We start from the raw sequence: 19,861 nt of genomic DNA, 5'->3' as shown, positions 1-19,861 counted from the left end.
AGAGGGCATGGCTCGTTTAGTTCCACTTTTAGAGGTTTCAAGCAGGCAATAACCGAGGTGTCTAGGAGAACGGTATGGTTCAAACGCCTGTGTCCTACTCGTTTTTTGCTTCCTCTTATTACCTTTGTTTACTGGAATGTGAAGTCAGCTGATGAGACTCCACAGTTTCAGTTTTGCTTGTGGCAGTCTGCCTCGTGGCAGTCTGCCTCGTGGCAGTCTGCCTCGTGGCAGCAAAACTGAAACTGTGGAGTCTCATCAGCTGACTTCAGCTGATGAGACATCAGCTGTCTGTGAAGAATGGGCAATTGTTAACATTTGAGTCTTTTGAGGCATTTTGCAGACCCCGAGTTGAGCACCTGGAGGCAGACTGCCACGAGGCAGGTGCTCAACTCGGGATGCCTCTCGCAGTGAACCGCATTTTCAGATACGGCACCACCAATCATTTATCCTATCAGCCCATCAATGTGGCTAATTCATTCATTAGTCGATCAGATAACGTACGTTGAAGGTCAGCTGTCAAAAGTAAAACCAAAAACCATGAAAAAGACTCAAATGTTAACAATTGCCCATTCTTCACAGACTTTACAAGGACATGAGAATAAATCTATTGTTGTTGGCGTCACCAGCCACCTACACAACCCACTGAGTCCCACTGAATCTCACTCAACATAAAGAGGCTGTTCGACAATGGCAACCCACTATGCTTTAAGGAGACTATCACATACCAATGCGGAGGGAGGAGAACTAGCAGGGCCTGAACGTGTTCTTCTTTGACATACAGGCCGTGATTCATGAGCCTGTAAAACCAATAGGCAACATTGTCCAACAAAGTCGGGCTCGATGTGTGGGAGACCATTAGAATGAATGAGTCTCTCAGATTGAGAGAGAGAGAGAACGGCTTGCTGATTTATTTGCTAGCATTGTGTGGAAAGGCTAGCCTGTCCAGCATCATGTGTAGACGTTTGGAGGCGAATGCCCACAACAGCCCAGGGTAATCCTTATGTTTGTCGGACTAATGACCAGTCTGCCCCCTCACCTTTCTCCATCTTACCACAGCTACTAAGTCACACTTACACACACACACACCCCTACACACACACACACACCTGGCTCTGCTTTATATCAGCAGCTAAGCCTGCAGCTTGAGTCAATACCCCCACGACAGGCAGCAGGACAACCCAGCCAGCTATGGAAACCAGAGAGCTTTTACAAGATCGTTCCTCCTTCCTGCCAGGCAGTAAAAGCAACCTGTTCCTCGTTCAACAGACCATGTCACAAGGATGTCAAGTCTCTCGCTCTGCCAGTTCCACCAGTGCGGTAGGTTGGACTAAAGGACAAGCATAGTCCTGCTCCCGATCCCCTAAACTAAACACTGACTCCACGTTTGTGGACATGATTCCCATATATTGACATTGACATGTAGTCATTTAGCAGACGCTCTTATCCAGAGCGACTTACAGTAAGTACAGGGACATTCCCCCCGAGGCAAGTAGGGTAAAGTGCCTTGTCCAAGGACACGATAATCTTCACCGCCGGGAATCGAACCGGCAACCTTCTGATTAATAGCCTGATTCCCTAACCGCTCAGCCATCTGACCCCCACATATGTTGGACATGGGCTCACTTCTACGTTTGACCAATATGATAAATGGGGCACAGAAATGTCTGAAGTGTTGGAAGCTCTTGCTGTGAGTGGATGCCAGGAACAAACACATTAATGTAATTCCAGGACATGTTTTGCAGGTTCTTGCCGCAGAGTGCTTGTAGACTGGCCCTGCCTGCACTGGCCTATTAGACTGTTTATCATGTTACCGAAGGGGGAGGCAGAGAGACAGTGTGACATCAGGTGAGGGAGACCAAGCAAGGCAGTATGAGAGGGAGAGAGGGAGGGAGAGACAGATAGGAATGGAGAGACTGAATGAGAGGGTGAGAGAGGGAGGAAGGAACAGAAACTGAGGGAGGGTGAGAGAGGCAGGGAGGGAGGGTGAGAGAGGCAGGGAGGGAGGGAGGGTGAGAGAGGCAGGGAGGGTGAGAGAGAGAGGCAGGGAGGGAGGGAGGGTCAGAGAGAGAGGCAGGGAGGGTGAGAGAGAGAGGCAGGGAGGGAGGGTGAGAGAGGCAGGGAGGGTGAGAGAGAGAGGCAGGGAGGGAGGGTGAGAGAGGCAGGGAGGGATGGTGACAGGGAGGGAGGGTGAGAGAGGCAGGGAGGGATGGTGACAGGGAGGGAGGGTGAGAGAGGCAGGGAGGGTGAGAGAAGCAGGGAGGGTGAGAGAGGCAGAGAGGGTGAGAGAGGCAGGGAGGGAGGGTGAGAGAGGCAGGGAGGGATGGTGACAGGGAGGGAGGGTGAGAGAGGCAGGGAGGGTGAGAGAAGCAGGGAGGGTGAGAGAGGCAGAGAGGGTGAGAGAGGCAGGGAGGGAGGGTGAGAGAGGCAGGGAGGGAGGGTGACAGGCAGGGAGAAAGGGTGAGAGAGAGAGGGAGAGAATGAGGAGCCAAACAGAGGATTACCATGGCATCGCTCCCAGAGTGGCTGTGTGACCGATGCTAACTTAACACACACGAACACCACACACACACACACATACACACACATGCATACATAAACACATTCTCACACACTCACACAACCCCAGTTGCATGCACACATGCACACACATTGAGATTGATTTAATGGCTCTTCTACACAACCGTACAGTCAGTTATAATTCACTTTAGCAAGTGGAAAATGGCTTCTGTGTCACATCAATGTAGCTGAACCAGATGCAACAAGGGTTGGGCATTATGACAGTGTTAGCATTGATGATAATGATGTTTTCCACAAATGATAATGAATGTGATTTATAATTGCAGTCAGCATCAGTTGTTGTCAAGGTGGACGCAGGTGTTGCTGGAACAAATGTTTGGAATGTGCCTCTGTGCACAAATAGTTTTCCAGACTCTTACTTCAGCACAACATAAATAGAGCTGAGCCAAAAATGTTTGCCCCCCCCCCCCCCAAATCTATCTCACGGTAGAAGAGCACACAGAGTTGGGCTATGTGGTGCAACAATAAATTCTCTTCGGGAGAGAGTCAGCAATAAACCGACAACAGGCAAATGATGAATAGTCATGCTGTATCACATAGGGGTCCTGTTTTATGTAGGCACTTTGTATTTGCCTACATTTTACTTTTGCATTTGCGAAACGAAGGGATTAACATGCTCTCGTCCACCCCCAGACGTGGAGACACACACAGGTCCCCCAGAACTGGAACTAGTCGTTCTAATGGAGCCTGAAGGAGAGGGAAAGACAGGCTCACAGTGTGGCCACCAATCCTCCTTCCAGATCCTTCACATGTGAATACCGTGGTGAAAGGCCAAAGCCGTATATCCCTCGCCTTTCTGCTGTAATAAACCGCATTCATTACCCTGAGACATTTGTTTGTGTGTGTCGTACGAGGAAGTGCAGAGTGTGTGCGTTTGTGCATCTGTATGTCACTGTACATCTTTTTCTCTCACACACACACACACACACACTCTCTCACTCACACTCCCTCCCTCTCTCACCCCCCCTCTCTCCCCTTTGTCCGTGGGGGCGAGTATACACAGTGATCCAGGGAGTTAATTACAGTGGGTGCCTGTCAGGCTGGAACAAAAACCCTGCACAGACAGCACAACTCAGGCGGCAGAATCCTGACTGGTTCAACCCTGTCCTTCCAGACTGGCCTTCGCAGTCCGGGGGGGACGGGGGACGGGGGGGGACGGGGACGGACTGGCAGCCAGGCTGAATGGAGATAATGGGTATTGTAGCAGAACTAACCTGCCCATGATGAAGACATCAGAAGGTCCAGTTTGGGCCGGTGGAATGGCATTTAGGGCCGCTTAACCGCAGCAACGCAGGTTGCCAGGATACGACCTGATGGACGCAGTGATTTCATAGTTTCTTCCTAGAAGCCCAGGGAGGGAGGGAGGGCTCCCTGAGGGTCAGTGTTTACGGAGGCTGAGGCAGATGCTTATAAACACAGAGGTTTAGGAGCCCCTTATACACACACACACACACACACATAAGCACACTCTATAAACATACATGGTTCCCTTTAACCCTCGTGCTGCCTTCGGGTCACATGACCCAAAGGTTCATAACGAACCATTGTTGTGTTTACCCAATTTTACCCAATACAAAAACAAATAAAAATTATTTTCTTTTAACCATTCCAATGTGGGGGGTCTGAGACAGCCCGACAGTTAAAAGAAAATGCTTCACTTTGTTTTTGTATGAGGTAAATTTGTCGCAATACGACGGTGGGTCACAATGACTGATGGGTCAGAATGACCCGAAGATAACACAAGGGTTAACAGAGGTTTTTGGGGTGTGATATGGGTATAGTGTGTCCACAAACAGCATTTTCACCCCCCAAAGACAGGAGGCTGTCAACGTAAGTGGGATTACAGTCTGACATTGACGTCATGATCCCGCCATTCACACAAGGCGTCCCAGGTCAGACATTGTAGCAGCCATAAACTGACCTAGCCTGGATTAAGGTTTTGTCTGTTGCCCAGTGGGATCAGTTGGGGCTGATTCACATGGAACAGCAAGGGCAGCAAGAACAAAACGAGCGGGGGGGGGGGGGGCGTCCACTATCGATTTGAGAGTCAAATTAGGGATAGTGGAACAGGAATAGACCCCCGGTGGAGAGGAGAATCAATGGGACCAGATTGACCAGACACGACGGTCACCCTGAGAGACCCAGAGGCCACGTACGCCCTAGCACAGCACAGCACAGCTCTTTGATTTAAAGTGTCACTTTGAGGCACCGCTGATGAACAGCGACGCTCACATCATCACCGTAGCACAACGTTGATCCTCACTGGGGTGACAGAAGGGAGCCTGAAGGGAAGCATTTAAGTTCAGCCTTTTCACTCGCGTAGCCTCAGTTGGAAGATTATATTTCCTTGTTCGGACTTGTCGTTAATGAATTAATTTCATTCATCTATGCGTCTGTTTATTTGAATGATTTATTTGAACGTCGTGAATCATCATTCATTAAGAATGTGATTAAGATGAAGCCTAAGGATTTATAGACACATCTATAAACGTTGATCAAACTTCTCTTCCACTGTCCAGACATACATTTACATTTAGTCATTTAGCAGACGCTCTTATCCAGAGCGACTTACAGTAAGTACAGGGACATTCCCCCCGAGGCAAGTAGGGTGAAGTGCCTTGCCCAAGGACACAACGTCATTTGGCACGGCCGGGAATCGAACTGGATTCGATTCCCGGCAACCTTCAGATTACTAGCCCGATTCCCTAACCACTCAGCCACCTGACTCCCAGCTGTTTGGAATCCTCTTGGCCTGGAGGTGTGAGGGGCATGATAATTGTGGTGGCATCACCATGCATTATTTATCCTTGTAGTTTGATAAGATGAGATCTGTCAGAAGGCTGGCCGGAAAGATGCACAACGATGAAAAAGAGTTGACTTTGTTTCTTAGAACGAGCTGCTCAGATCATGTGACCTTTCCACGACAGAGTGGTCAGATGAGTGAGGCACATGGTTCACAACCATCCTTATATACAATGGATAGAAATATAGTATACACAGAACATTTCCTTACATGGTCAAGCATAGTCAGCAAATGGATACAGTAGAAAAGGCAAAAAGTTGATAACATCGTAACTCATGGAAGTCCTGTTTATACATATTTTCTTATTACTGTCTCCAGAGCGTCTGGACATGTTCCATATCTATATGCGGACTGTAAGAGGCCCACTTCATAACCTCTTGACCTCAACAAGAGACACAGACCTGTGTGGTTACAGTATGCAGAGTCCAGGCCTGTGTGGTTACAGTAGACAGAGCCCAGGCCTGTGTGGTTACAGTAGGCAGAGTCCAGGCCTGTGTGGTTACAGTAGGCAGAGTCCAGGCCTGTGTGGTTACAGTAGGCAGAGTCCAGGCCTGTGTGGTTAGAGTAGACAGAGCCCAGGCCTGTGTGGTTACAGTAGGCAGAGTCCAGGCCTGTGTGGTTAGAGTAGACAGAGCCCAGGCCTGTGTGGTTACAGTAGGCAGAGTCCAGGCCTGTGTGGTTAGAGTAGACAGAGTCCAGGAGTCCAGGCCTGTCAGAGATCCTAACTGGAGTCTGTGATGCTCATTGAACTTGGCCCAGTAGCCCGGGTGATAATCCGGGTGAGATCTGCCCTTTTCCAGCAGCCCATCTCGTTAGTCTGAGCTCCCATAGATTACTGTAATCTAATCCCAACCACCAACCGCCTCGTGGTCGTCCACAGCTAAAGCCCGCTCGCTCGCCTTTGCTAGCCACACTTTAGGCACGCACGCCATGCCATCGGGAGGGGGGTCATGCAAGTGGGCCTACGGTCGCCACTGTCAACACAGTGTGTGTTCTTCCCCTCTCTCTCTCTCTCTCTCTCTCTCTCTCTCTCTCTCTCTCTCTCTCTCTCTCTCTCTCTCTCTCTCATACTCTCTCTGCCTTTTTCAGGGAGCAAAAAGAAAGCCAAGCGCTGCAGGTGTTCCCGTCGGGCTAAGCCTGTCCATCTCCTGGCCGAACTGTGCCGTCGTCAGACGGGTTGTGACACGGAGAGTCACGTGTGTGTGCTCCCTGGGCCTCAGTGTTCCGGAAGCGGAAAGTGTAGAGCGACAGCCCCCCCACCCCGCCCCCCCCCCCTCCCCTCCCCCGCCCCCCCCAGGTTACCTCAGCTTTACGAGCCGAGCTGCTTAACCCGCAGGCCTCCCGAGGTGTGCGATCCCAAACAGCCTCACGGACTTTGGCTGGTGTCACGCGGGTTCAGGTGCTTAGTCTGTTTGCTGCAACCAGGAACGGGCCTGTCAAGTGGTCCAAGCGCCTGCAAAGGGAATTAAAGCATGTACAAAGGGAATGGTGTAAAAAGAAAATAGCGGTGTTACAACCCGAGCGACGTGGCGCAACTACATTCCCAGTCATTAACAGCTTTGAATCACTGAGGGGTGGGGGGGGGGGAGGCAGACAGGCAGGCAGTTTGTTGACGAATGGCATGGCATGAAAAATCCCTCGCTCACAGCAGAGAATGGCTGGTTTGTGTCGGAGGAGCTCCATGCGTCCTCCATGTGACGCACGGACGCACGGATCCTCGAGCGGGGCGAGAATGCCCCGACGGACACCCACCAGTTGGCACAATAGAATTCATTCATAGCCTCAAGCCCCGCCCCCCACCAAACCCCTCTCCCGCTCTCAGGTTTCTGCCACTTTGTTTCTGCACGGCCCCCCCCCCCTCTCCACCGTGCGGCCGGCTCACGTTTCTGCCCATTGTTTGGTTCTTTTCGGGCGGCCTTGTCCTGGCGCTTAGCGCTGTGCTACTACGAAGCCTAAGATGAAGGAGTCACGGGCAAATTGTCGTAGTTGAGCATTTTGTGTGGGACTAGGTGGATCGGAGACGGTACTTGTCCCTCTTGCACATATCCAAGCCACCGTCAGTATAAAAGGCTTTCCAGTCCCATTCGGCTGTGGCTCAGGGGGAGGGTGAACACAATTCCCGCCTCTCCTGCATGGGTTACAGTCCGACTGAGACGGTGTTCTCTCTCTTATTTCTCTTATTCCAGCTCGCGTCACATCGAGCGTTTGACTCATGGAAGATGTTGTTTCCTCCTTCAGTCCTGAAGATGGATTATTCTGTTGCATCATGTGAGGCAGGCTAGAGACTGAATTGAGGATTGCAACATATTCAAAATGCGAGACGCAGCCCGTCAATCATTATCGTGAAGAGCAGATGTGTGTGTGCGTGAGAGAGACTTAGAGAGGCATGTATGTATATAAATATATATATAGAGAGAGGCAGAGCGAGAGAGACAGAGAGAGTCGTTTGAGTGTTCTGACCTGCTGTCCATGTGTGAGGGCATGTTTGGGACCCGGGGACAAATAATTCCTATAATTGACCCCTGTGACCTGTGCTGACCCAGTTAGTTCCACCTGACACCACAGAGCAGAGAAAGAATGGACTCAGAAGAGCCGGGTGCAGAGCTGAGCTGCAGGGCGATCAGGGAGGCAGTCAGACAGAGCAGCAGACACAGACGTCCTGATGGACGGACCGTCAAAGTGACGCCTCACCTGGGGAAGTGGTTGCACACTGGCAGCCGGAGAGCCACCAACACAAACACACACACGCAAGCTAGCTAACGCAAGCACCCTGGAAAAGGGTCATATCTGACTGTAGAGACACAGACAGGAGTGGGAAATGTCCCATCTGATACACTGCCTTTGAGAACCAGAGATGCAGACACACACACACACATCTCCCACACACTCTGATCCAGTCAGACAGAATAGCAGGGGCAATCCCGGGCAGATGAGCTTATTTTTAGCTGTGACAACGAGGCTGTCCCGCTGTGGATGCCCAGTTCCAGTTCTGAGGAAGAAAGGAGGGGGGGGGCTTAAAAGAGCAGGGGGGGGGGGGCCTGTGGCTTCAACCAATACTTCCAGAAAAGGATATCTGTTCAGAAGAGATGGAAACAGAGGACAGAAGACGGAGGGAGAGAGGGAGAGGGAGGGAGGGGGTATATTTTAACAAGGAGAAAACCGCATTATCTGAAGAAATATTATGATTTACAATGACAGGTCTGCAGTTGGTCTTCCTCCACTCAACATCTTGACGTAAACACAGAGATCTAAGTGGACAGAAGTGTTCACCCAACCCGAAAATATGACCAGGGCTATTTTGGTGAGGTAGATCTGCCTGTGACAGGTTCTTCAGTAATGTCATGGTGGAACTGCCAGCTCTTCTTACCAGGTGCTAAATCATTCCACTTTGCTACTTTTGAAACTAGCACTTAGGCAGAGAGGATGAAACGGCATGTCTGTACAGCATGCAAGCTTTGGTGTGTTCCTTTGTTTGTGTTCAACCATAATGTCATAGTTGTCACTTTTGTTAGTTACTTGTCGTGACCTTCTGGAGGGTGAGTCCCTACTAAGTCTATTCTGTGATGTAGAACACTGGCCTGAACAGGTCGACAAAGGTCACTTCACCAGACAACCACAATGCATTATTTGTGCTCATGACCGCCTTCTACAGTGACTCGTCATCTGACACCTACCCATGCCTTCTAACTTGTTTGGGCTTAATAAAATAATAAAGATTCAAATCAACAAAAGTGTTAGTGCAAGAAGTTATACTTTAAAAGGAAAAATGACTGGGTTTATGTTAACTGCCAAATTCAAGGAGCAGGAGGCACAGTGAGTACAGAGGTACTTGGATCACACACTATCAGCCCGTATCAGAAACGTTTGGGTATTCATCCTCGAAAACAGTCATAACAGTCCTAATGTTGTCATACTTCTCTGGAACATCCCAAGAATTTACATTTAAAAAAAAGATAGATAAAAACATGTCACGCACAAGAACTAGGCTAGATCCTCAATTGGTACAGGAAATATCCACACAAAGCTAATATGCTTGCACTGAACACTCCTGCATTTTCTGATTTGAGCATTCGTGTCAGTGAGCCAGCAGCCTACAGAGGGCCTAGCAGTCAGTGTCCTGCACGGCATCACTCCTGTGGGATGGGGGGTGGTGGGGGGGGGTGGAAGAGGTCTGCTGCATCCGCCGTACTGTGGAGCAGCCTGGCAGATGCAGCAGAAATGTGTTTCAGAAACCAGGCTTGGGTGTTGCCTCGCCACGCGGGCCGACTCCATTTTGCTAACCCCACCTAGTGGCCGCAGGTCAGTAGTGCCCCTGTTCTGTCTGCGTTCTTGGCACGGTTGCTTGGTGACAGGAGGGCTCGTGGTGACAAACCAGTGTTGCTTCAGACAGACAGTGTTGGGTCTGTAGCTGACAGCGCTGACTCCTGGAGACAGACTGACTCCTGGAGACAGTCCTCCACGCTTGGGTATTCAGCCTCAATGACAGTGGAGGAAGAGCTTCTAGTAAACGTGCTGGAAAAGTTAAAAAAAACAAACAAACGTGTTTGTGTAAAGTGTGCATTCTGTTGTATATTAGGATAAGGGAGCCACTTGTATTACTGCTGAACTATGGGTATTGACATACTGATGTTTTACATGCCACTCTGGCTAATGAACAGTGTGCGTGTGTGCGTGCGTGTGTGTTGCAGGACCGCAAGCTGACCAAGGCAGAGCAGCAGCGCTTCAAGGAGGAGGCAGAGATGCTGAAAGGGCTGCAGCACCCCAACATCGTCCGCTTCTACGACTCGTGGGAATCTGTTCTCCGCGGCAAGAAGTGCATCGTTCTGGTCACTGAGCTCATGACCTCAGGGACTCTCAAAACGTCAGTGACCCACACATACACACACACACAGAATGCACACACACACACACACATACAGCCGTACCGCTTCGTGTATTCAGCCATCCATAGATTTACATAAACACATACACGTTTACTGTTCCAACTCTATGATACACAGTTAATAACTATTAAACGGTAATCAACAATTTTTTTTTTTTACTGAATCCACATGGTTAATACTCATGCAATGCCAAACTCATCATTCCTTGTCTTGATTCAGACAAATCTTTGCTAAAGTGTTTAGATTATTTGGTGGTAAATCCTGGCTTTTTTGACTCTACTGGTTCAAAGCTTTGTAAGAAAGGTGTGATTTACAGAGCCTTTTTGATATAATCTGACATATTACAGGGGTTGTGTATGCAAATGTTCTGAGTTCATGTATTATTTGCATAAACCTTTTCACTTGAATTTGTTTCATGGGGCGGGCTAAGTCTGAAACAGCTGTGTGTAGTTTCTCTTCAACATGACTTTTCTAAGTAAAGGGCAGGTCTCACTCAAGATATGGTTTATTGCTGTTTCTTCAACAGGATGTGGTTTACATAATTACCACATGCCTGTCAGAGTACATGTTCCACTGGCAGACGAAAAAAAGGCCTAGATCAGTTCTACACACACACACACATACACACACACCGCAACTGTGTCTTGTTTGGCCCGAATGGTAACCTGAAACCCAGCGCTCTCCCCCTCCTCTCCGTCGCAGCTACCTGAAGCGCTTCAAGGTGATGAAGCCCAAGGTGCTGCGGAGCTGGTGCCGGCAGATCCTGAAGGGGCTGCAGTTCCTGCACACGCGCACCCCCCCCATAGTGCACCGCGACCTCAAGTGTGACAACATCTTCATCACCGGCCCCACGGGCTCCGTCAAGATCGGAGACCTGGGGCTGGCCACGCTCATGAGGACCTCCTTCGCCAAGAGTGTCATAGGTAGGAGACGGAGACAGGCTGGGCCTGTCTTGGTCTGGTCCTCATGATCCAGACTTTGGAATGCATCTAAAGTCGGTTTGGAAGTGTTGGATTGTAAAGGGAGCATCGTACTTTCACTCTCTTTTGTGAAGTGCTGGGGGCGGGGATCTGCAAAGCATGCACATTCTGTCAACGCTTCCTGAATGAGGTCGGGTTAAACTCTTTCCTTTCCGGGCATGAAAATCTAAATCGTTGGTTTCCTCTCAGAAGATCTCGTTGACAGAGAAAGAAATCGAAGTTCTGGGTACGAGGTAGTCTCTGTAGGTTATGTGCCCACAGTGGGACTCTGGACCTGATGCCATGAACCCTCCCAGGGTATTCATTATTTACAGCCTATGTTATACAGGCTACTTCGAACTTTTCAAGAAGGCATCCCCTGTCCAGGACTATCGATTTTTTTAAGTGTAGGCCATTAAGTAATCCATAGTGGCTGCTGTTTCTGTACATACATACGGACCATATATTCAGGCCCTCATCACTTTGCATTTGATTGATGCTCAACCCTGTAGAGCTTGACCATAGGATCAAAGTGAGGACCTCAAAGACTGTTGTCAGACCCTCAACCGAAACAATATTTGGGGTTATTGACAGAGGAGGGGGGGGGGGAGTCCAAGAAAGACAACAGTTTGGTTACAAATGAAGGAAGGTTGTAATAACCAAGTAAACAGGAGTTCGGGTTCCCAGTAGTTCATGTTTGGATAGCTTGTGTTCCAGTCCTGGAGGGTTGACTGAGATGTTCTCCTCTGGTAGGCACTCCTGAGTTCATGGCTCCTGAGATGTATGAGGAGCACTACGATGAGTCGGTGGACGTGTACGCCTTTGGGATGTGCATGCTGGAGATGGCCACCTCAGAGTACCCCTACTCTGAGTGCCAGAACGCCGCCCAGATCTACCGTAAAGTCACCAGCGTGAGTCTGCCCCCCCTTCCCCCAAGGTCACTCCGGAATTATTCTCCCTATTCAAACATCCCCGCTGCCCTCAGTAATTGGACAATACCTCAGGCAACAGATTGTATCTTCACAATGCATCCTCTCTTTCTCCATGACAATAATGTCTTCATTAGGGGTAACTCTTCTCTGACTGACTGGGTGCATGGTCTCTCCTCTGCAGGGCATCAAACCAGCCAGCTTTGATAAAGTCAACGACCCCGAGATCAAAGAGATCATCGAGGGCTGCATTCGCCAGAACAAAAGTCAGAGGTAAGGGTCTCTCTCTTCCCTTCTCGTCTTGACGACATGACGTGCCGACGGGGCACGCTTCAGAAACCTCCCACGTTTCCTCCAAGCGCTCGCATGTGTCTGGGTCTGTGGCTGCAGTAGTGGCCTATGCATCGAATAAAAGAAACGCGGAAATAATACGAGCGACAGTCTGTGGTGGACTCTTGGCGCGTGCCTCTTTCACGTGTTCCGCCGCTTCTTCTCAGGCTGTCTGTCCGAGACCTCCTGACCCACGCCTTCTTCGGGGAAGACACGGGGGTGCGGGTGGAGCTGGCCGAGGAGGACACGGCCGGCCAGGACTGCCTGGCGCTGCGCATCTGGGTGGAGGATCCCAAGAAGCTGAAGGGCAAACACAAGGACAACGAGGCCATCGAGTTCAGCTACGACCTGGAGAACGACAGCGCGGAGGAGGTGGCGCTGGAGATGGTGAGGGGGGAAGGGGAGGGGGGAAGGGGAGGGGGGAGGGGGAGGTGTTGCAGGCTGGAGATGGGTGGGTTTGCGGTGAGGGAAGACCTCGGGGGCGTTGGGGGGGGGGAAGGTGTGGTGACACGGCACGGATGCACGGGGCTCAAGTTCACCACTCATAAATCAAGCCGGGCGGTTGTGACCTAGAATCCTTATCCTGAACGATGAAACGCCGAAAGGTTCCACGACACTAACCCGCCCCGTTCTCCTCCCTTTCACCACACTCTTTCTGTCTCCCCCCCCCCCCCCCCCCCCCGTGCTCCCAGGTGAAGTCCGGCTTCTTCCACGAGAGCGATGCCAAGGTGGTGAGCAAGTCCATCCGCGACCGGGTCACCCTCATCAAGAAGTCCCGCGAGCGGCGCCAGCAGCAGCAGCTCCTCCAGCACAACCAGGGCCCCCCGGACGAGCGGCCACACTCCTCCTACACCTGCTCCCACCCCTCCTGCCCCTCCTCCCTGGGGCCCGCCGCTGGCGCCGTGACAGGAGGCGGAGGCGGAGGAGGGGGGCCGGGCGAGGCGGAGGAGCAGCAGCCAGCGGTGGAGCAGCATGTCAGGCAGCAGCAGCAGATCCTCAGTGAGGCTGCAGCAGTAGCCACCCTGACAGGTACTGGAGAGGATTCTGTACACCGCACTGAACACGATTCATACAGCCTCCACTGTGCTGTTGATAAATGACAGCGCTGGCTGAACGCTGGCTGTACTGTATAGTAGGTGCACAAGTAGCTGTACTGTATGTTCTACTATTGTATTGTAGATACAGTGTTATTGAAATTCACCAAAATGATGTAGCTGGGAGAGTGGGAAGGATCTTTTTTTGTAGTGGTAGCCCAGTACCTGTGGAGTTCACTGGATCCTGTTTCCCTCCCTTTGTCCCAGAAGCTGAGAGCCTGGCCCCAGTCAGCTGTGAGTCCTACCCTAGCTGCCAGAGCCAGGCGTACCCTCAGCAAGGGGAGTCTTACGCCCAATCACAATCCAGCATGCCTTCTGCTGCCTCTGTAAGTCAGCATTGTCTGTGTGTGTGTGTCTGTGTTTTTCCCCTCATCATTGTATCTCCTGTGCTCATTCATCGTGCCTGTCTTCTTACCTCCAGGGTATACACAGCACAGGGGCCCTGGTTCACCCCCAGATGCTCCCCATTGGTCAGAGCGGGGGGGTTCCCAACGTGCCTATTGGTCAGAGCGGTGGGGTGGCTGTCATGTCTACTGGCCAAAGCAGCGGGGCACCTGGACAGGCATTCATTCAGCCTGTTCCCATGGCGACGCAGGTGTCGCCAGGTGTGCCGTCACAGTACTCTCAGGTGAGGGAGATTCTCCGCTGTCGTCATGATCCTCCCACACTTCTACTGGGGCAGTAGTACGATGTGTACACTACTTAAATCTCGATTCTGGCTTAATAACTGTGAATCAACTAATAATGAGAGGAATAACTATTAATAATTGTACTTAAACACCGATTTTCCTATCCCAGTTATTGCTCTACTTTCATATTATGCTTTCTAATAAAGGTTTGCAGTCCTTTGTTGATTATGATGTCCCCTGCTTACTCTTACCTATTTCTGCCTCGACGTTTTCTCCCTCCTCTCTCCAATTCTCCATCTCCACATTATCATCAAATCCCATCCACACATCACAGCCATACATTTCAGATGGATCACAGATAGCCACCCTGCACACATCCATGGTCCCCTCCCAGTCCTACATCCCTCCGGCGTCCCCCCAAGCCCACACCAATGTCCTTGGGGCACCCATCTCCATAGGTGATCCTGGCTCACCGGCAGGGGGGGGCGTGGTCCCCCTCGCCCCGCCACAGACCCAGTCCACTGGGCCCCCTGTGCAGCAGCCTGTTGATGTTGCCCTCTCGCCGGGCCCCACCACACAGAGCCAGCCTTCTGGGATACCTCAGCAGACTGTCGTTCAGCAACAACTGCTGCAACAGCAACAACAACAACAGTTGCAACAGCAACAACAACAACAGTTGCAACAGCAACAACAACAGCAGCAGCAACAACAACAACAGCTGCAACAGCAACAGCAGCAGCAACAACAACAACACCAACAGCAACAACAACAGATACTGATGGAACCCCAGGCTACAAACCTCCCACAGCAACAGACGGAGGCCCATGTCCCTGTGCTCCAGCATCAGCAAGCGATTGCGATCCAACAGGCGGTGTTGCCGCAGCCGCAGACTGACCAGTCCCACTCGTCTCAGGCCTCCCTCCAGCAGCAGAGCGAGCTGCAGCAGGTGTACGCACAGCAAGCGCTGGTCCAGCCACAGCAGGTTGGATCCGTGCAACAGCCGGTGGAGCAGCCACAAAGCTACGCGTCGCAACCTCCAATGGATCTTCACGACCAGAGCATGATACAGCAACAGCTCTTGCAGCAGCAGCAACATACGTTGTTACTACAACAGCAGCATCAACAACAACAGCAGCAGCAGCAGTTGGAACAGCAGCAGCATCAACAACAACAGCAGCAGCAGCAGCAGCCGCAATTGGAACAGCAGCAGCATCAACAACAGCAGCAGCAGCAGCAGCAGTTGGAACAGCAGCATCAGCATCAAGCCATACTACTGGAGCCACAGCAGCAAGTGTACATACAACAACAGCTGGAACAGCAGCAGCAACAAGCGCTGTTACAGCAGCAACAACAGGCCCAGCTACAGCAACATCAACTGGAGCAACAGCAGGCCCTCTTACAACAGCAGATGCTGGAGCAGAAGCACCAACAAGCTATTCTGCTTCAACAACAACAGGAGCAACAGCAACAACAAGCGCTGTTACAACAGCAACAACAGGCCCAACTGGCCCAGCAGCAAATGGAACAACAGCAGGCGCTCCTGCTTCAGCAACAGCTCGAAAAGCGACAACAGCAAGCGGTCTTGCAGCAGCAACAGCTTGAGCAACAGAGCCAACTGCAGCAACACATCGAGCAACGGCAGCAACAGCAAAGTGTCCTGCAACAGGCGCAACAACAGGCGCAACAACAACAGCCTCTCTCACAACCACAGATTGAAGAACAGCAACAGTTGGAACACCAATCCCTGATACAGCAGCAGCTTCAGCAGCAAGCAATTCTACAACATCAACAGCAGCAGCAACAACAGCAGCAGCAAGTCCAAATCCAACAGCAAATTGAACAACAGCAACAACAACAACAGCCTCTCTCACAACTACAGATTGAAGAACAGCAACAGTTGGAACACCAAGCCCTGATACAGCAGCAGCTTCAGCAGCAAGCAATTCTACAACATCAACAGCAGCAGCAACAACAGCAGCAGCAGCAAGTCCAAATCCAACAGCAATTTGAACAACAGCAACAACAGGCGCTGTTGCAGCAACAGTTGGAACAACAGCTTCAGCAGCGAGCGCTTTTACAACAACAACATCAACAAATGATATTAAAGCAACAGCAGATTCCACAGAAAGACACAGGACAACAGCCACCCCAAACGGCCGCGATTCATTTTCAACAAACTGACAAACAAGATACTCTGTCTATTCAGCAACAGTGCGAACAGCAAGCTTTGATTCAGCAGCAACAGGCAGAGTTGCAGCAGTCAAGCGTTCCTTCACAACAACAACCACAGCAGAACGCTGCATTGTTTCAACCTCAAACTAGTCCTTTGCAGCAGAAGGTTATAGAACAACACCAGGCTGCACTGGTACAGCAACAGCAAGCCTACATTTCCCAGCAGCAACACCATAGTTCCGTGTCGGAGCCCCAGGTCCCTATTGTAGTCCCAGCCACCACTGAAGGGATTCAGGCTCTTGCTAAAATGACCTCCCAGCAGACTCAGGGCGCAGTCTCCATCCAGCCTCAGATCCCCACCCAGCCTCCAGCTCACATTCAAGCCCATGTCCTGGCCAATAGCCAGGGTGAAGCTCGCCCACAGAGCCAGGGCCACGTCCCAATACAGCCTCAGCCCCCGCCCCAGGCTGGGGTCGAAGCCCAGACGCCCTTACAAGTGGTGGCATCGATCCACAGCCAGCCTCAGCCTGTCCCGTCCCAGGCTCTCGTGCAGGCTAGTCATCCCACTCCAGCTCCCATGCAGGGCCAGACGCCCACAAAGACAATGATCCAGCCACCCCAGGGCCAGATCCAAGCCATGGAGGGGATCCCTCCGCAGGGCCAAGCCCACCCACATCCTCAGCCCCCAGTGTCAGCAGTTCCAGGATCCTGCCCAGTTCAATACGAGGCCCCGGTCCAACAGAGTGCCCCAATATCAGGAATGGTGCAGCCTCAAATACAAACCCTAGCTCAGGCTCAACTCCAGATCCAGGCCCAAATCCATGTCCAAGCTCAAATCCAGGCCCAGGCCCAAATGCAAGCTCAGGCCCAGGTCCAAGCCCAAGCTCAAATGCAAGCCCAGGTCCAAGCCCAAGCTCAAATGCAAGCCCAGGTCCAAGCCCAAGCCCAGGTCCAAGCCCATGCTCAAATCCAAGCCCAGGCTCAGGCCCAAGCCCAAATCCAAGCCCAAATCCAAGCCCAGGCCCAGGCTGCTGCCAGTCATTTACCTATTCAGTATGTCCCAGCCCCTCAGCCCACGCACCAAGCCATGCCGTCAGTCCAGCAACAACAGCAGGACATCCCGCAGGTTGAGCAACAGCAACACCAGCTTCAGTGTCAACAGATAATCCTGTCTCCTGGAACTGTCATGGCCGCCGCCCCTGCTCCAGCCGTTGACCCTAAAACGTTGACCTCTTCTGCTCAATCTATCCAACATACAAGCAGCCAGGCGTTTGTCCAGCCCCAGCTGCAGCCCGTGTTGCAGGCCCAGCAGCCGGCCGGAAGCCCAGCTGTCCAGGCGGTAATCCAGCCTATAACTCAACTGGGGCCATCGCCTTTACAACCAATTGAGCAATACCAGCAGCAGCTGCAACAGGTCTCCCCGGCACACAAACAACAGCAGCAGCAGATTCCTGCTCAGTCCGGGCCCTCCCCGCCCCCCCTGTTGGCCCCCGTTCCCCTGGATCAGCCTCAGCCCCCCCCCCACGCCCCCCCGCCACATGTGGGGGCACAGCAGCCGGGCCTCAGTAATGCAGCCCAGAGCCAGGTTCGAGTTCTGCCCCTGTACAGCCAGGTGGTTGCTGGGCCACCCCTTTCCCCCCAGCATCAGGCCCATGTCCAGGCCCAGATCCAGCACACTCTCCCCGCACACACACTCGCACAGACCACCACACAGCCTCAGATGCACACGCAGGCTCGCGCGCAAACACAATCACACGCACAGACACACGCTGAGACCCCAGGGGGTATCGAGCAGCCCGCGCACCCCCAGGCAGTCACGCTGGAGAGCCCCTCTCGTACCTCCCGTCACCCCGCCTCCCTGCCACACCTTCAGCCTGCCGCTCCTGCCCCAGAACAGCCCCCCCCTCCAGAGGGCCCTGTGCTTCTCCCCGGGCGGGCTGATGTGGCCCCTGCCTCCTCTCTTCCTGTCGCCTCTATCCAGTTGCTTGACTCTAATGCCCCCTTGCTGCCCCCAACCTCGCTGCAAGACTGTGACCCTACCCTGCTGGGCATTGCTCAGGTACAGAAGCACACACTAGTGTTAGTTCTAGTTGTTATGTATTCGTCTTACATTCTGTGAGACTAATATGTGATTGCTGTTTGGATGAAGAAGCGTTAAACTAGTTTAAGCGCCCTCATGTTGTTTTGCCTCATTTGAGTTACTGGTTTGGACTTGATATTAAGTACCTACTTCATACTTTGATAAAATTGTTTAAACTAACAAATACTAAATTAACAAGATCAAGGGTTCTCATTTTCTTTCATTTGGTTCCGATAACATTTAGTTTGGATTGTTTGATTTAATTTACTCGTCGCAAATGATTTGGAATTTCTGTCTTGCCTGTGTTTTTGGTACGTTGATGTGTATGTCCGTGTGTGCTTCTCCCAACCTTATCAATGTGACTGTGCAGGAAAGTCCAAACCAGTCAAGCACAGAGAGACACTTGTCATCCGGGTACGTCTCACCATAGTAGCACCTGCTTGTTTTGAAACATCTACTTTGTGTTTTCCCATTTCGAGACGAATACACCGATATAATACTGTAACATCATGGGTATTGCCTGCTTGTCCCATAGTTCTGTCCCAGCCAATGGTGAAGAGGCCCTTCAGCTCTTGGCCAATGGGAAACTGGAGAGAGTCAAGTCTCAGCGGAGGTCCTCCTATCAGAGACCGGAAAAAGGCTCACACTTTCAACTGAGCATGCTTCAAGTTTGCCAGGTACTGCTTTTTGAAACTGTGAATCTTAGCATCTTTGTCGAATGAAATTCAGGATCAACCTCTTATGTTCTCGGACCAAGATTGAAAGCGTCTCATTCTGTGGCGAAACAGGTGTCCAGCACTGGAGACAACATGGTGGAATGCCAGCTGGAGACCCACAGCAACAAGATGGTGACCTTCAAATTCGACATAGAGGGCGATTCTCCAGCAGACATCGCAGATTACATGGTAACTCCTCTGACTGGTGTCCCATTCTGGGCCGAGGCCCCCACAAAAGGCCTCCTTCCTCATCAGCCATTACGTCTCCTTCAGGTGGAAGAGGACTTTGTCCTCGAGTTGGAGAAGGAGACGTTCGTAGAGGAGCTGAGAGCCATTGTGAAGAAAGCTCAAGAGATCCTCCATACACACTCGCAGGTCTGTGCGTCTGGTCCTTCTCCGAGCAGATTGGGTTTGGTGTAATGTGATCCTACATGTATATAATGCAATCTTGCCTGTATGTGAACATGGTATGTGTGTGTTCTGTCTCCCTGCCAGACCGGCTCCATGGACCAGCTGCATGTGAGCACCCCGTCAGGCTCAGCGAGTGAGTCATCCCTGCTCTAATCTCTAATCTAGTTAGGGTTCAAACAAGGAAAACAGATCATATTTGCCGTAATCCGTTTACACTTACAGATGGACGTGATACGGTATGTTACCTTCCCCTTGTTCTCTCTCTCCCGCTCTCTCTC

At 51.5% G+C, this 19,861-nt stretch overlaps 1 protein-coding gene across 5 annotated transcripts in view; it reads left to right on the top strand.

Moving 5' to 3' along the window:
• The window catches only part of wnk3 (WNK lysine deficient protein kinase 3), a 39,148-nt gene that overhangs the window by 8,225 nt on the left and 11,062 nt on the right, over positions 1–19,861 (top strand). For 3 of the 5 annotated variants that reach the window (XM_062458594.1, XM_062458595.1, XM_062458592.1), the window contains exons 3-16: positions 10,069–10,241; positions 10,966–11,186; positions 11,976–12,133; positions 12,336–12,424; positions 12,649–12,868; positions 13,174–13,510; positions 13,783–13,901; positions 13,997–14,203; positions 14,539–18,435; positions 18,827–18,870; positions 18,992–19,133; positions 19,245–19,361; positions 19,446–19,547; positions 19,668–19,716. In XM_062458594.1, the coding sequence (XP_062314578.1) occupies positions 10,069–10,241; positions 10,966–11,186; positions 11,976–12,133; positions 12,336–12,424; positions 12,649–12,868; positions 13,174–13,510; positions 13,783–13,901; positions 13,997–14,203; positions 14,539–18,435; positions 18,827–18,870; positions 18,992–19,133; positions 19,245–19,361; positions 19,446–19,547; positions 19,668–19,716 (5,875 nt within the window). The remainder of the gene's footprint in view (positions 1–10,068; positions 10,242–10,965; positions 11,187–11,975; positions 12,134–12,335; positions 12,425–12,648; positions 12,869–13,173; positions 13,511–13,782; positions 13,902–13,996; positions 14,204–14,538; positions 18,436–18,826; positions 18,871–18,991; positions 19,134–19,244; positions 19,362–19,445; positions 19,548–19,667; positions 19,717–19,861) is intronic. The other 2 variants (XM_062458593.1, XM_062458596.1) reach the window with 2 other exon arrangements.

Source organism: Osmerus eperlanus, chromosome 4 (genome assembly GCF_963692335.1).
Source record: "Osmerus eperlanus chromosome 4, fOsmEpe2.1, whole genome shotgun sequence".
NCBI classification, from domain to species: domain Eukaryota; kingdom Metazoa; phylum Chordata; class Actinopteri; order Osmeriformes; family Osmeridae; genus Osmerus; species Osmerus eperlanus.
Note: the sequence above shows the minus strand (reverse complement) of the source record. Positions and strands in the feature narration are given on the sequence as shown.